The sequence below is a fragment of the Lygodium microphyllum genome, chromosome 8 (assembly GCF_053477565.2).
Source record: "Lygodium microphyllum isolate KBCC chromosome 8, Lygodium_microphyllum_v1.1.10, whole genome shotgun sequence".
Taxonomy (NCBI): domain Eukaryota; kingdom Viridiplantae; phylum Streptophyta; class Polypodiopsida; order Schizaeales; family Lygodiaceae; genus Lygodium; species Lygodium microphyllum.
The window spans coordinates 160,409,469-160,424,500 of NC_141142.1; the positions used below are offsets into that span (position 1 = coordinate 160,409,469).

Sequence of the window (15,032 nt, forward strand, 5' to 3'; positions counted from 1 at the left end):
ATATGCATTTGTGAACTTTAAACAATATTATCCTCGGTAAAGATTAATCAAAGACTAATCGATGCTCAATACTTTAGTGTCCCATATGTTTCTTATGCTATGCATGGATTCGTCACATAGCAACTAGGTGCAATTTAACTCCCTTTGATACAAGCACTTCACAAACTTCATCTTTGAATATTTGAGATGTGATTTATCCTTTTCAATGACATATTCTAGCACCACAAGGTACAGAGCCTAATGTATCTCTTGTGAGCATTAAAACAAGCATCTATTAATTTGAAAATACATTACTTACGATCGGTACCGCAATTGGATTGACAGTGATGCCTTCGTCCGAAGCTCTGTTGCTCGTTGTAGGATTGTCATCTACATGCGACATTTCTTCGCTTGGAGGCCATCGTCCGTAAGTAGACTCAAGAGATTAAGAAAGTGGAATAGATTCGAGATGGGAGAGCGTAAGAGAAGATGGTTAAATCAAGGATCGAGATAGAGGGAAATTGTGCAGCCTCTCGGGATAACTCTTCTCTCTCTCTCTCTCTCTCTCTCTCTCTCTCTCTCTCTCTCTCTCTCTCTCTCTCTCTCTCTCTCTCTCTCTCTCTCTCTCTCTCTCTCTCTCTCTCTCTCTCTCTCTCTCTCTCTCTCTCTCTCTCTCTCTCTCTCTCAGGGATATACTCCCTCTCTCTTGCAGCCTTTCGAGGTCTCCTTATGCTCTCTTGTGCCTCCCCATGCCTCATGTTTATAATGAATTAGAGAGGAGGGGATAAGTCTGAGAACAAGAGTGGAGGGGCTCTTAGAAAACTGAGTGATCTGATGCTTAGATCATAAATCTAATGGTTGCATTGGCTCCAAAAGGGGGGTCAAACCTCCAAGACACTTGGTTAGAAAGCTCTTAGTTCACTCCTTCTTCTTTTCTCTGTTCGAAGTGCTGTCTACTACCTATAGACTGCGATCGCAGCGCGTGCGATTTTGCCAATCACTTTTCTTTATTTCTCTTTTTATTAAATCTCCAAAATTAACTAAAACATCACTTGTCTTTTCTTTTAAATGACTTTTAGTTCTATCTTTTTAGGATAATATCTAAAATATAAGAGTTCCCCCCTCCCCCCCCCCCCCCCCCCCAAGAATCTAATATTTTTGGACCATTCAAACTATACACATTAACACTAGTGATTAATATGGCTCATAAGTCCCGTTCACATTGTACTTTTCATGAATGGTGGCTACGGTCCTTATCAATCCGAGAAAAATGTCAGATTTATGACTCAATTTTTTTAATATATTTTTAATTGAATGAAAATTATTAGCTATTAATGCTAGTCAGTATTTACCTTAGTTAGTATTTAGTTAGTAATCTTACTAACTTATTAATTGACTAACTAACTTTCGAACTAACCAACTAACTTTTATTGCGTGGAAATATTACATCACATGGAAGACTAGATTCTTGGCTAACTGAATAGCACTTATAGAATCTAATGTAGTGTAGGGACCACATCAATAATGCCAAGGTCTATCACCAGATGACCTAATTAGGGAGCCTCCTTACAAGACTTAGTGGCTACAACATACTCTGCCTCTATACTAGATAGGGCCATGCATTTCTACACCCTGGACATCTAAGAAATAGCACCTCTAGGAAAGGTGAAGACATAGCCACAAGTGGTGGACTTCCTGTTGTCTATATGTCTTGCATAATCAGAGTCAGTGTATCCCACAACTCTTATATCCCAGCCACCATAATAGATGCACATAATTGTTGTGCCCTTTAGGTACCTCATGATACCCTTGAAGGCATCCCAATGTTATCTACCAGGTGTAGCCATATAGCATGCCACAACTCCCATTGCAAATGTTATGTCAAGGCTAGCGGCCATCATGGCATATATCAAACTACCCACTATGGATGCATAAGGGATCTTAGCCATCTCGGCCTTCTACTCATTAGATTATGGACAATCAGCCTATCTAACCTTCATGTGAGAAGGTAAAGTACAGCCAATAGGCTTAACACCCTCCTGCAGATGAAACCGCTCAAGGACCTTCTCGATGTACTCCTTCCATGATAAATAGAGAAGCCTCTTAGAGTAATCATACGTAATGTGCATCCCAAGAATATGTGAGACCTATCCCATGTCCTTCATCTCAAAGATTTTCTTCAGATGACCGTTCAAGGCATCCAACTCATCGTGAGCACTCCCAATAATCAAAATATCATCCACATAGAGGATCAAAATCGTAAGGCTGCCATCATGAGCCTTCTTCGTGTATAAACATAGATCCATATCACTACAAGAATATCCACATGAATGCATAAAGGCGTCAAACTTATGATACCATTCCCTAGGTTCTTTCTTAATAAGAGGAACAAGGAAAGAAGAGTGTCCTTGATTTCAATCCCTTATGAAGACAAATTATTGATAGTGGAATGAAAATCACTTAAGTGGCCTGACCTAGAAGTGCATTCCTTCATGCGAAGGTCCATGAGTTGCTTCAGTCCAATACATCTAAGAAGCAAGGCTTTATTTGTCATAGACATTGCAAATCTTTTTCCATAATTCCCATGTGAACTTCCCATCAGAGACAACATTATAGAGCACATGCTTAGAGAGGGATAATATGATGATGGACTTACATAGGTCATCTAATTCAGCCCAATCCTCTGTATCAATAAGTCTAGGCTTGACACCCTTTTGTTTCAAAGGCCAACTAACTTACATTTTTTGCACTAAAACTTGCTAAATTTGGGTCTTCTAGTAGCTATAGTTGATGTCATTCAACTTGTCAATATTAAAGATAGCACTATCCCTCGAGCCACCAACCAAATGAAGGCAAACAAGTGCATAGACTATCAAAGCATCCTGTTGTAATTACTGCAAACATCCCTAAAACCACTACTAAACCAAGCTGAAAACAAGGGGTATTGACCAAATAATAAATTGTCCACAAACTCAATGCAAAGAACTATCAAATGAAGGTGACTAATCGCATAAATAGTGTAGTAAACTGCAATTTCAACATGTTGAAAATGAAGTACATCAGTAATAAGAAATCAATGCGAAAGAGGAGCAATCACTAATATAAGACAAACTACAACTACCAAGAAATAGCTCCAACTAGCAATGAGTGAATAGGTGATTGGCAATTATTGTGTCAAACTCAAATACATCCCATAAGCATAACGATCATACTAGAGGCACAACGGATTGAGCAATGTAACAGAAGCTCATCAATACTACATAACCAACCAAGATGCATACATCATTAACAACATCCTAACATAGATAGGTGTTAGCCCAAAAGTAATGTCATTCAGCCCATTAAGCATCAACTACATACATAAAGCATGACAAGAGTATGTACATGTCACTAAGTCCCACGATTTCACTGTGAGACCCTCAAGCTCAACTACATAACCAAATGCTCAATGTTACATGATAAAATAGCATTCAGTGCCTTGCTTATTATAGCAATAAAAAACCTTATTACAAGTAAGCGAAAGTTTGCTTAAATCAATCCCATAGCATTCCAATACATTGGCATAACATCCTTAGATGATTTGGTATCAAATAAAAATCGTGGGAAGCATAAGTGACCTCCAAACAATGAATGGAGCGATGTCCTAAACTGTATGATAGCAAACTATCGCAAAATGTGAATTAGTGTGGCTGATTTCGAGAGCTCCAATTGATACCCAAACTCATGCCAAAGATGTGACGGTCGAGGAATATTCCAAAGATAGCCAAGAGTTGGAGGATAGGGTAGACTCATCTAGGTTGAGGAGGCAGTAAACAGGTGCAAATCACGCTAATGTTGATGTTGTTGCTACTACCTTTGCTGATGGTACTAGGGCACCGAGGAAGCATAATAGATCCTAGGGAAGCCTTGGGACAAGCCTCATGTGATAGGAAGAAGTCGAGGAGAAGGTAGAGCTCAATGCATACATCAAGGTGAAGAATCCATCGCTACCATTGAAACTATGAGGAGCTAAAGCTTTTCTCCACAAGCTGAAGCAACTTGTTAGGTTTATTCTATCAAATTTAGGGCTTTTTGACAGTTTTAGGTTAAACAAACATATTAGATTTATGTGTCTAGGCACTTTTACTAAAGAATCTAACTTTTTTTTAATTCATTTCAACTACAAAATAGAAAATCTAAGTAATTTATTTATTTTTCAACAAGGGGACATGTTTATTTATTTTTCATAACATTATGTTGGCATGTCTAACTAAAGTTCCTTTTCTTTAGTGCCATCGCAACACTCCCTTGTGCGATGCTCCTAGCCTTCAGTGGACTTGGTGATGCACCGTTTGGCTTTGACCAACTAGACCAACTAGGATGGAGATAATGGAGCCTTCATAAGAGATAAGAGAGATTCCACAAGATTTGATGGGGCCTTCGAGAGTTTTGAGATGATGGGGTCTTTGAGATTATGGGTTTTGAGATTATCAAGCTTGTTTTTCTTTCCTCTCTTCCCCTAGACTAACTCTTCCTCTTACTCTCTATCTCTTTCTCTTCCTTCCTCTCTTTATCCTATTCTTCTCTTTTCTCCATAGGCTTCAAGGTGACCGAGTCTCTCTCTCTCTCTCTCTCTCTCTCTCTCTCTCTCTCTCTCTCTCTCTCTCTCTCTCTCTCTCTCTCTCTCTCTCTCTCTCTCTCTCTCTCTCTCTCTCTCTCTCTCTCTCTCTCTCTCTCCTCCTAATTCTTCATTCTTTTTCATTCCTCCTCCTCCTCCTCTGTGAATGATGATGATGGCCAAAGACTAAGCTAATGGTAAAAACCCTTCTCTCTCTCTCATTATTATCGACATCACCAAGATCTCTCTCCTACTCTCGTAGCCCTCAAGGCCGATTGGCAATCAACCACATGTAGTGTGGTGTCGTTTAATTCAATGGGAGGGGAGAAGGACTAGTCGACTGACTGATTTGATGGTGTGGATGGCAGTGGTTTGTGGAGCTCGCAACAACGGGACAATGGATGTTTGATAGAGAGGTAAGCCTTTTTAAAATAATTAACACTATATCAGGGAATTTAGACATTTGTGTGCACTTTGGGAACCCCCAATACCTTTAAGATTTGACCATATGGTCAAATCTTGTTGTCGTACTTAAAGGTGGAGTCTACTCTAAATACTATATAAGCTACCTTCTCAAATCCCATTTTCGAATAATATGGATCAAGATTTAGCCACATGGTCAAATATTTATCACTTATTTAAAAATGGGACTTGGGAAATTCTCCAATATGGTGTTAATTTAACTTAACAGATCTTTTAACCTTTAAATTCTCCCCTTAGCCCCATGTCACACTCTTTCCCACATTGATACAAATCAAAATTATTAAAATCAAGCCACATTGTCATTCGATCACTAAAGAGAAGCAGGTGCACGAAAAGCAAGTGTTTGTGTTTCCTTTCCTTTGACCCATTATGATATAGGCAACTTGAGTGAGCCATATGATAGGCGATCATCTTATACGGTATTTGTGGAAGTATTACATAAATGCATTGTGACTAGTTTAATTAAGCAAAGACCAACCTGATACTTATGGAAGTCTTATTGGGAAGCAAATATGTATTATTTGGGGTATTTACCAAGCTTTGCTAAAAGATGGCAATCAAAGTACCCTTGTTTTTTGCTAAGAGCCCAATGTTTCCTTCAAGGTTCATGCACATTATCATTATTTTGCATGGGAAAATATTGAAACTTCTTTAATAGTGTTCTTTACAATGGATACTACATTTTTTTCTAGCCCCCTAATGTTGGTATGATAAAATGAAACGCAGAAAGCTAAATGTTGAGATTGTAGCCACTTTCAACTATGCTCTATCTATTGAATGCTTTACCAAGGGTGCATCGACCCTTGGTCTCTTCAAGCACCTAGAATGTCTTGCATCATTTTCTCTTATCCAAAAATGATACATTAGATGTCAATGTTTTATACATGCTAGCCCTAACTTCCTTCAAGAGTGAAAGGTCACCTCATTTTCCATTATCCAAGTTACAATATTATCATGGATTAAGTAAAAGGTTCCATGTGAATCTACATGTATTATTGTAAGATGGATATACATGTCACTAAATAGCACATACACACATATGATGCACATGTGGATGATAAGAATATGATGTTGTACCTCAATGAGTGGGCTGTTGTTTTAGAATTATAACATTGGTCACAAATGAGGATAAATAAGTATGGTTGTGTGTTTAGCCACAAATGAGAGCATATGAAACACCTAATTGTGTGAAACATTTATAGCATTGGCCACAAGTGGAACCATATGTGCTTGATTGTGGCCCCCAATCTTATGTAACCTTGTTTAGTGAGCACAAATTGTTGTGGAAAGGAGAGAACACACATATTGAGCTAGATTTGTGCTTCAAAGTTGTCTTGTTTGAGAATTGTTGGATAGAGATTTCTTACCTTCTTAGAGTTTTTTGCATATGTGATGAGAGAGAATATTGGAGAGATGGAACATTTTACTACAAGTCTTTCTAGCTCAAATAAATTCAACATCACTCAAATAGTATGTGAATGCGATCCAACTTTTTTGAATCTATGCTTATCACTTTATAAAGAGCAATATATGCTCATCCAAGTGAGTAAAGTGGCTATCAAATATGTCGTAGACGATATCATGCAAGAGTGTGATAAGATGCCAGTAAGTGGTGTCATTTATGCTTTAATCAAGTGAAAACTTGTGGGATGTTGCTAATAAAGCATCTTTTTTGCATGTACCAATGGCAAGTTTCATTGGATGCTAGTGCAGTTGTCTCCCTGTTTTACATCTACATCTTCACTCTCTAGCTCCAAGAGGGCTTTTAGATGTGCAATCCCTATAACAATGATATCCTCGACAATAGGGTGTATTGACAAGATTGACTTGGGACTAATAAGTCTGTATTAATGTGATTAAAGAGGAGAGTGGCGTGACAAAGATTTTAGGATTCGCTTCATGAGTGCCCTTTGGATTGATCCAAGGCGAAGGAAGACGTCGTCCCACACAAGTTAGAATCATTGGGTGGAGGACATATTCCAACAACAGGGAGTATTGACAAGCTAGAGTTGTTGGATTGATCCAATACCACAGAAGACATTGTCCCACACATGTTAGAATCATTGGATGGAGGACTTATTCCAACAATAGGGAGTATCGACAAGCTAGAGTCGCGGGAGTGATACGTATGTATTAATGTGATCAAACAAGAATGTTATGTGACAAAGCCTTGAAAGTTCTTTTCATGAGTGACTTTGGATTGAACCACTGCCAACAAGTGAGACATTGTATTAGAATCGTTGCTATGGTTTTGGATGCTCACAAATTGGAGGACCTAAGGCATAACTTGTGCCATATGATGTGTGGAATTGCATTGAGATGATGAATTTGCTCGCATTAGAATGGTAGCAATCAACCTTTGGTTTTCTACCTAATCAGGTCTATGGCACGCGCTTTCTCTTCGTGGGGATGAGGTGAGCTACTCAAGCGGTACTAAGAAAGGGGGCCCCTGCCTTGGAGTGGGTACAGCAGCTAACACATGCAAAGACTCCTTCCTTTCTCCAGACAAACAGCAAGCTAAAAAAGAGGTCGTACACACATAATTGTGTATATATTTATTTATAACTGTACATACTCGCTCATGGGTCATGAGAATGCTGCCCTCCACTTTAATGCTCGTCGCCTCGTCGTAATAGATCTGCTCCTGCTCGGTGCTTTGATTCCTTAGAACTTCGCCTTCTGCAATCGTCTTAATTTTCTTGAGACAGCGCCCGCATGGAGACTCGTGAATCCTCGGCGTTTAATAGCAATCATGGTGGTTGTTATGCTTGTCCGCCTGTGCGTGAGAAGGCGTGCATCCTGGCCATTGCAAAATACGTGCCCCAGCACAAAATCATTCAGAAGGATTACACGGACTTCTACTTCAAGATCACCAACTGCGATCACAAGGTGGATCTCAAGCAGAAAATGGCACGCATTTGTAAGCCAATCTCCCATCCTGCATGATATTTGCTCTTCTTGATGCTAATCCTTAGTTTAGACCATGCATTAGGTGATTATCCTTCCTAACCCAAACACTTAAGTGTCTCACACTGCCCCGTTTTTATTACTAATCATTAGTTTCACCATGCAATGCGCCAATACTTAATCCTATCTGTTTCATTCAGTACCTTACACTTTCCTTCTTCCATTGCTAATCATTAGTTTGACATGCGATAGGTGAAAAATCAGGCATCCACACAAGGCATTCAATAATGACAGAGGATTTCTTAAAAGCGCATCCCAAGCTCTACACTCCAGGAGAGCCAAGCCTCGAACTCCGTCACAAGTTTTTGGCAGAGGAGGTACCAAGGCTAGCACACAAAGCAGCTCTAAAGGCTTTAGAGGAGTGGGGGAGGCCAACCTCTCTCATAACACATCTAGTGGTGGCTACCATAAGTGGGGTGGCAATGCCAGGGGCTGATGTGACAATGGTCAAGTCCTTAGGCCTAAGGCCTGATGTGAAAAGGATTATGCTGTACATGTTGGGATGCTACGCAGGTGTCACTGCCTTAAGGGTGGCCAAGGATTTGGCTGAGAACAATCCAGGGAGCCGTGTTCTCATTTGTTGTAGTGAGGTGTCTGCCACCACCTTCAGAGCACCTGATGAGAAGTCTCCTTATAGCTTAGTGGGTGCTGCCCTCTTTGGTGATGGTGCTGTGGGAGTCATTGTGGGAACAAAGCCTAATAGTGAGCATCTCATCGATCCTAGTCTTTCTCTGGATCATACTTATAGTCATGATCATCTTCATATGGATAGATCTTCTAAACCCTACCTCAATTACCAGTCTAGCCATATTATTAACCACCCTACTAATTATACTTTTTCTAACTCTAAACCTAGCCTTCAACTCAAGGGCATCATTAATCCTAGCAATGGCCAATATAACCCCATCGACAATAACCACCTAGCAAACAATATGATGAAACCTAGTAATGGCCTCAATCACCCTAACCCAAACAATCATAATAACTACCTTACAACCATCACTTCTCTCGCCAACAAACAACCTTTCAAACCTGAACACCCAATTTATGAAATCCACACAACAACTGAGACCATCATCCCCCAAACAGAGAATATTATTCAAGGTAACCTTGAGCTTGAAGGTTTGAGATTCTACTTGGACCGTGAGTTACCCAATTTGATTTCTAAGAATGTGGTAGAGTTTTGTGAGGGCTTATTGAAAGAGGTCACACCTCAAGAGACCTCAATGCAAGACATATTTTGGGCAATCCATGCCGGTGGCCCAGCCATTTTGAATGCAGTGGAGAAGGCAGCCAAACTTCACGTTGACCAACTTGCACCTAGTCGACATGTCCTTTCCAAATATGGAAATGTTTCAGCTTCTACCGTGCTATTTGTTCTTGATGAGATCAGAAGAATATCACCTTCCAAGGAACATGAATGGGGCATTGCCTTGGCTTTTGGTCCTGGAGTAACCTTTGAGGGTGTTCTCTTACGAAGATTATGACACCCTAAATCAAGGCCATCCGCATCTAAACAAGGATGTTGTGGATCTTGGAAGCCTAACTAACTCCTATGCTTTTTGTTATGTTAAACTCTAAATTTTTCTGAGGAATCTTGGTCGTGCCACACATTCATGCACATAAACATGTACATACTCACTCACTTGTACAAGAAAAACTTTAATTTATCTAGTTGATGTGGATGGTCATAGCACACCATTCACAACGTATGCTTGCTTTAAAGTTGTAATGGCAAACGAGGATGGCAGATCTACGTAGAAGAGAATATACATGAGCTAAAAGTAGCTGTTCGTAAGAAACATTAAGAGTATGGAGCTAAGGTAACTCGATGCAATTCAATACAAGACGTCATTTGCGTATTATCATTGATGTTCTGCAGGTTCTTGCCCAGGATAGATTACAGGCGGGTATGGTGCAGCCATAACACCACTTGGGGGGCTTCCAATATTTGATATCGTCATTCTTGAATAGGAAGACGTGGAGAGCTTATGACTTATAATCGGTCAACTTGCGCTGTCTCTTGCCACCTTGGTTGGCATCAGATCCCCTGTTGCTGCTGCCCTTCCTTCCCCTGCTTGTGCTTGCGCCTCCTACCTGCTGATCCTGATCTTCTGATACCTTCTGATTAAGCCTAGTTTTCAAACATTCGACTTGCTCTCGAGTTGGCTGACCTTCCGTCTCCTTGTTAAGGGCATAGGCAGCACCCATCATATCACGACACCGCTTGTTAGCAATGCTATGATCCACAACTGCAAAATTCATTATATGGTGGAAGAGGAATCAAGGATGGGTGTCTGACAAAAAACACTTGAGAGAACCGGAGAGAATTACAAGGGTGTGGGTTTGCAGGCACACCCTAGCTGTTTCAAAGAAGTTACAGTATCAGAAAAGCTGAAAGCATCATACCAGGCTTAGGATAATCCTTTCCAATTATGCAGTTTGCCTTTCTTTGAACCTCCATTGGTGCAGTCCATGGTTCATAGATGTACTCTTTGGGCATGTCTAAATCACCAGGAAAAGACCCTCAAAACATTAACATTATATCTTCGTAGCATCCAACAATCAATCCAATCTCGCAGTCAACAAGGACCAAGTCAACAGTTAGAAATGCAAAAGCACTCTTGGGAAAAGAGCATTAGCTTGCATTCTTATCTTCTCAGCTGTTTGATCGTTTACAACCACAGTACTTTTGGAGAGAGAGAGAGAGAGAGAGAGTTTTTTTTTGTGTCTCCAAAATGCCAAAATGGCCTATATGACAAGGAAATGAGTGCATCTGACCCTGTTCTCTCAACTCAAGAACAACAGTGAAAATGAAAATAACACACAAACACACACAGAATGTACCTTTTAAGACTGGAAGGAAAAAGCGAATAAACTTCCCGTCTGGATCATACTTCTTCCCAAATGTAATGGGTGAGTATATTCGATGGTACTGCACCAAAAGAAGACAGCATAATGTCAAAAATTCTGTATGGCTGGCGTTATACACGACTGAATGAAAAAGGCTCGAATAGGCAAAGATATAATTCTACAATGAATCTACATTTCACTGTCCAAGCATGAAAACTTGTGCTTTTAATCAAGCAAAATCTAGCTTCACCTGAGCAAAGAAAGCAGACGCTGAAAGCCACATCCAGTTTCCATTGTTGATAGCCCAGTCAGCATCAATAAGGAGCCTATCAAACACATCACGGCCTTTCTCCCAGTATACAAACTACCATAAAAAGTGTGATGAGTTGCAATACACAAAATAACAAAGGTCACAACATGCTTGAAAAAATCTCTCATTAGTGGTCCTAAAAGAGACCTACTAAATCTCCTCTTGTGAGGAAGCATGCAACTGAATGCCGAGCGAGGTGGTGCATCCAACCCCACTTTTTCAACTGCCAACGACACAAAAACCCATTCAATCCCAGTTCCAAACAAACATTCTGCATATATTAGCAGATCATCGTCAATAATGGAGGCAAAAAACACTGACATAGCCTAGGTTTCAACATCAAACCTGCATCATGATAGCATCAATCCATGGATATCCTGTTCTGCTTTCCCTCCATGCAGCTAGGAGACCATCATCATCCTTCCAGGGTATCTGGACACACTCAGACTCCTTTAGAATACAGCAGGACAGGCTGTCTAGATGTTTCAAGACTTATTCCTGACCTGCTTGCAGATGGGATTGCCAACCATCTGATCAAAATTAGGAGTGCCATATCCAGCGGTGTAAAAAAATTCCCTCCATAACAACTGCAGAAATGGAAGAATCTTAAGAAAATCCCTTGGCAAGACAAAGCGTTATCCAAAGAGTTCCAAGTGGTAAGTTAGACTAACCTGTCCTTCTAATGAGACAGGAGGTTTAGAGTAAGACTTTGCTTGAGAATACACTTCTTTCAACCTAGCGTAGAATAGACGTGATGACAGGCATCCAAACTACAAGAAAAATCAACAGAGGTCTAAGTGAACATGAAACCAAGAAGAGTACATTACTTAGCAAGACCGCGTAAGTCATGAAATTTCCCAACCTTCAAGTAGGGTGACAAGACTGTGGTAGCTGGCTTGATAAAAGCAGACGGATCCCCCTTTGGCTTCTCAAACTCAACAACCCATTTCTAGCGACAAAACAGGAAGTGTCCAATAGTAAGACTGTCCCTGAGATCATGCACAATCTGAAACATCTCACGTTAAAAAACAGCATGTACTCTATTTTGGCAATTTAGCAAACACCTCCATCCCCAAATCAACTTGAAAATAACTTACTTTGTCAATCAGAGAGTCATTCAATCTTTTTAAAGCTTCTGTTTCACCTCCTGGAAATGGAGTGAACTCTTCCTGTCTCAGAGCCACACGTATGTCTTAAGGAGAAGAGCAGAAGTATGAAGATTTAGCATCATCCAAGTGGTTAGTGTGAGTTTTGAGTAAGAGTTGCGAAGTTTACTGTATACCTCATCCAATTGGTTGTAGCCAAGATCCTGGAGGGTTGGAGGGGACATAGCATGTACCCCATTGAAATCCTTTGCAAGAGGTATACGTGTAGGAGCATCACCAAGTGGAGTGGGTGCTTTCCCAAGAAGCTTGCAGAAAGATTGGTACGTCAAAGGTGCCTTTCCACCATTCTGTGATGTTTGAAGTCACAAGTGAGCTAAGATCATCTCTCTCTCTCTCTCTCTCTCTCTCTCTCTCTCTCTCTCTCTCTCTCTCTCTCTCAAATTATGTACTCCCACCCCCAATGCTTACTCCCCATATTCGAGATATCACAATTCCTATGAACCCCATTGGAGTTGCAATGAACCATGCTTACCTATCATTCACAAAGGATTCCCAATTCACCTAGGAGAAGACTCACCGTTCGATTTGCAAGCACCCGAGTTACTACTTCTCCAAAGGGATCCACACTATTATATGGAGTGTAGATATGGGGATCTAGCCTTGATCACTACAATAGATTATGTCGTATGGATGGTGGATGGAGATTGATGGAGAGTCCATTTGTTTCCATGATTTCTACAATGATAAATGTGGCTTCGATCACTCAAAGATTGTCAAAGCTGAGTTAGGGACTCCTCTGATTGTGATGGAGTCTCTTGCTAGATCCATATCACTCATATACAGCTTGTGAGAGCTACCCACACACAAATATGCACAACTGGCCCTTGAGTCCTCATAATAGCTTGCTGTAGAGAGTGCTGCTTCATATTGGTAAGCCCAAATGTCATCCTAGTTTGAGTTACATGACTTTAGCATGGACAGGGTACCACCCTTTCAATACTCTCTTGATGCAGCGTTTCTCACTTTGAGCCACTCAAAGATTGGCAAGATCATAAAAAAGGATCCTATTCAACAAGTGATTATGAGGACATGGCTGGCACCAGTACGTGAGTTAGGGCAAAACTCATCATGCATAAATATAGAATGCATGCATGTTCACATCTGCACATCCACTCCCACATGCATGCACACATACACGCGCATATCATTGAGACCCTTTCTAAAGAAATCTTTACTAAATCATGGTTGTACAGTAAAGAGTTACCTTTTGTATAATTAATTCGGGGTTAAATATGGTGTGACTCGCTGGGCAATGCACCTCCACGCCAGCTATGGCAGCAGCTTCCTGCTTATAGTAAACCATGCATGTCTTCAAAAGCATGACCTGTATACGAAACTGATATCGAAAGACATTCTAGAAAGATGCAGACCTTCACGGCTTTGTCCCTCTTTTGAGCATAGGGCTCAGTGTCATGTTCAAAGCAAAGCCTGTTAATGCTCCACTGCACAAAAACCAAAATCAAGGCATGGCTGCCAGCAGGGAGTTGAGGTTCACATAACACAGTTGCCAACTCTGAAGAATGTTTTATCCCAATAAGCAGTACCAAATCCAAGTATTACACTATATAAAAGTCTGCACTGCATATCGCAGCATACTCTTGTTCCTAGGCATGTGAAAGTCCGCAGTAGAAACTAAATTCATTTTATGTAGATAGATGCATGTGGTATGATACCTTATTAAGGAGGTCAGGGATGATGGTAACAGGGTTTCCTTTGAAAAGCAACAGGCGGGAGCCTCGCTCCTGCAGCCGCGAGTCCAGATCATCCAGGCTCTGAAGGAGAAAGCGAATGCGGTTGATCCCTACGTGCTTCGAGCCGGGCGACGGCGCGGACAGGTCAGGCTCGAGGAACCAGGGGTCAAGCACGAACACAGGGAAGACGAACCTCGCGTTCTCACACGCATGATGCAGGGCAGGGTTGTCGTGAAGACGAAGCCCCTTCCGAAACCATATCAGGGAGTCGAACTCCATGAACAGCAATCAGAGAATCTGTGCACCCCAATGTCAAGAAAATTCGACTCTGCGCGCGCGCGCACATACAGACAGACTCTCTCTCTCTCTCTCTCTCTCTCTCGCGCTGTGACTGGAGAGCTGTGTTGGCGGGAATGACGACGCCACGTCAGATCTCATTCAAGCAGGCCACGTCTTACGTGCCAAACTTTCTTGGCCCAGAGCTTGCCACGTCAGAGCGTTTGACGGTTGATGTCGCAAGCATCCGCGGGGCCCTAACGCTGTCAATATTGATAATTGCACCTTTCTTCTTTTTTTTTGAAAAAAAATGAAAGCGATAAGTTAACGTCAATATTAAAGGGTAATTAGAAAATATTTCCAAAGAGGGGCTCAGCCCATTCCCTAAACTTCAAAAAAGTTCATAAAATGGTGCCATACAAGATAATCCCAACTATCCTCAATTATTAGTTCCATACATATTTATCTCTAGCTAGCTAAACTAGATCCATCATGTTGGGGCCAAGTAGATTCAATCTTGAACTAGGTGGGAGAGAGTCTAAGGTTTGAACCAAGGTGGGGCAAACCCAAGTTAGGGGACCTTGGATTTGCACACGAGCACGAGACTCCTGTGCATGAGAGCAAATCTCAGGCCGGTTACACACTGGGCTATGGACGGGGCAGGAGGTGCAAGTTGTCCATTACTTTGTTTACACACTAAACTACGCCCA

At 41.1% G+C, this 15,032-nt stretch overlaps 2 protein-coding genes across 3 annotated transcripts; one reads left to right on the forward strand and one right to left on the reverse strand.

Moving 5' to 3' along the window:
* The first annotated feature begins 7,639 nt into the window (after positions 1-7,639).
* LOC148033070 (3-oxoglutarate synthase-like) lies at positions 7,640-9,689 on the forward strand. Its single transcript, XM_087683803.1, has 2 exons — positions 7,640-7,979; positions 8,219-9,689. Exons 1-2 carry the CDS (start codon positions 7,775-7,777, stop codon positions 9,511-9,513), a joined length of 1,500 nt encoding a protein of 499 aa, XP_087539929.1. The 5' UTR covers positions 7,640-7,774; the 3' UTR covers positions 9,514-9,689.
* Positions 9,690-9,800: 111 nt separating this feature from the next.
* Positions 9,801-14,464, reverse strand: UVR3 (DNA photolyase family protein). 2 transcript variants are annotated; one of them, XM_087683801.1, is made up of 14 exons: positions 14,029-14,464; positions 13,726-13,797; positions 13,560-13,640; positions 12,472-12,642; positions 12,287-12,358; positions 12,052-12,138; positions 11,861-11,959; positions 11,693-11,776; positions 11,535-11,621; positions 11,341-11,412; positions 11,130-11,243; positions 10,874-10,961; positions 10,436-10,531; positions 9,801-10,278 (listed from the first exon to the last, which is right to left on the reverse strand). In XM_087683801.1, exons 1-14 carry the CDS (start codon positions 14,323-14,325, stop codon positions 10,016-10,018), a joined length of 1,683 nt encoding a protein of 560 aa, XP_087539927.1. In that variant the 5' UTR covers positions 14,326-14,464; the 3' UTR covers positions 9,801-10,015. The 2 variants fall into 2 exon arrangements, with proteins under 2 accessions (XP_087539927.1, XP_087539928.1); XM_087683802.1 differs by having other exon boundaries at positions 13,726-13,825; positions 14,029-14,257.
* Positions 14,465-15,032: the final 568 nt, after the last annotated feature.

Bases quoted from the DNA above. Each gene is read 5' to 3' on its own strand.
- LOC148033070 (XM_087683803.1), top strand. From the start codon at position 7,775: ATGGAGACTCGTGAATCCTCGGCGTTTAATAGCAATCATGGTGGTTGT. The intron at 7,980-8,218 runs GTAAGCCAATCT...GACATGCGATAG, and splicing joins GCAGAAAATGGCACGCATTT to GTGAAAAATCAGGCATCCAC.
- UVR3 (XM_087683801.1), bottom strand. From the start codon at position 14,325: ATGGAGTTCGACTCCCTGATATGGTTTCGGAAGGGGCTTCGTCTTCAC. The intron at 11,622-11,692 runs GTCAGGAATAAG...GAGTGTGTCCAG, and splicing joins GCAATCCCATCTGCAAGCAG to ATACCCTGGAAGGATGATGA. The intron at 10,532-10,873 runs GTACATTCTGTG...CTGGTGATTTAG, and splicing joins TTTCCTTCCAGTCTTAAAAG to ACATGCCCAAAGAGTACATC.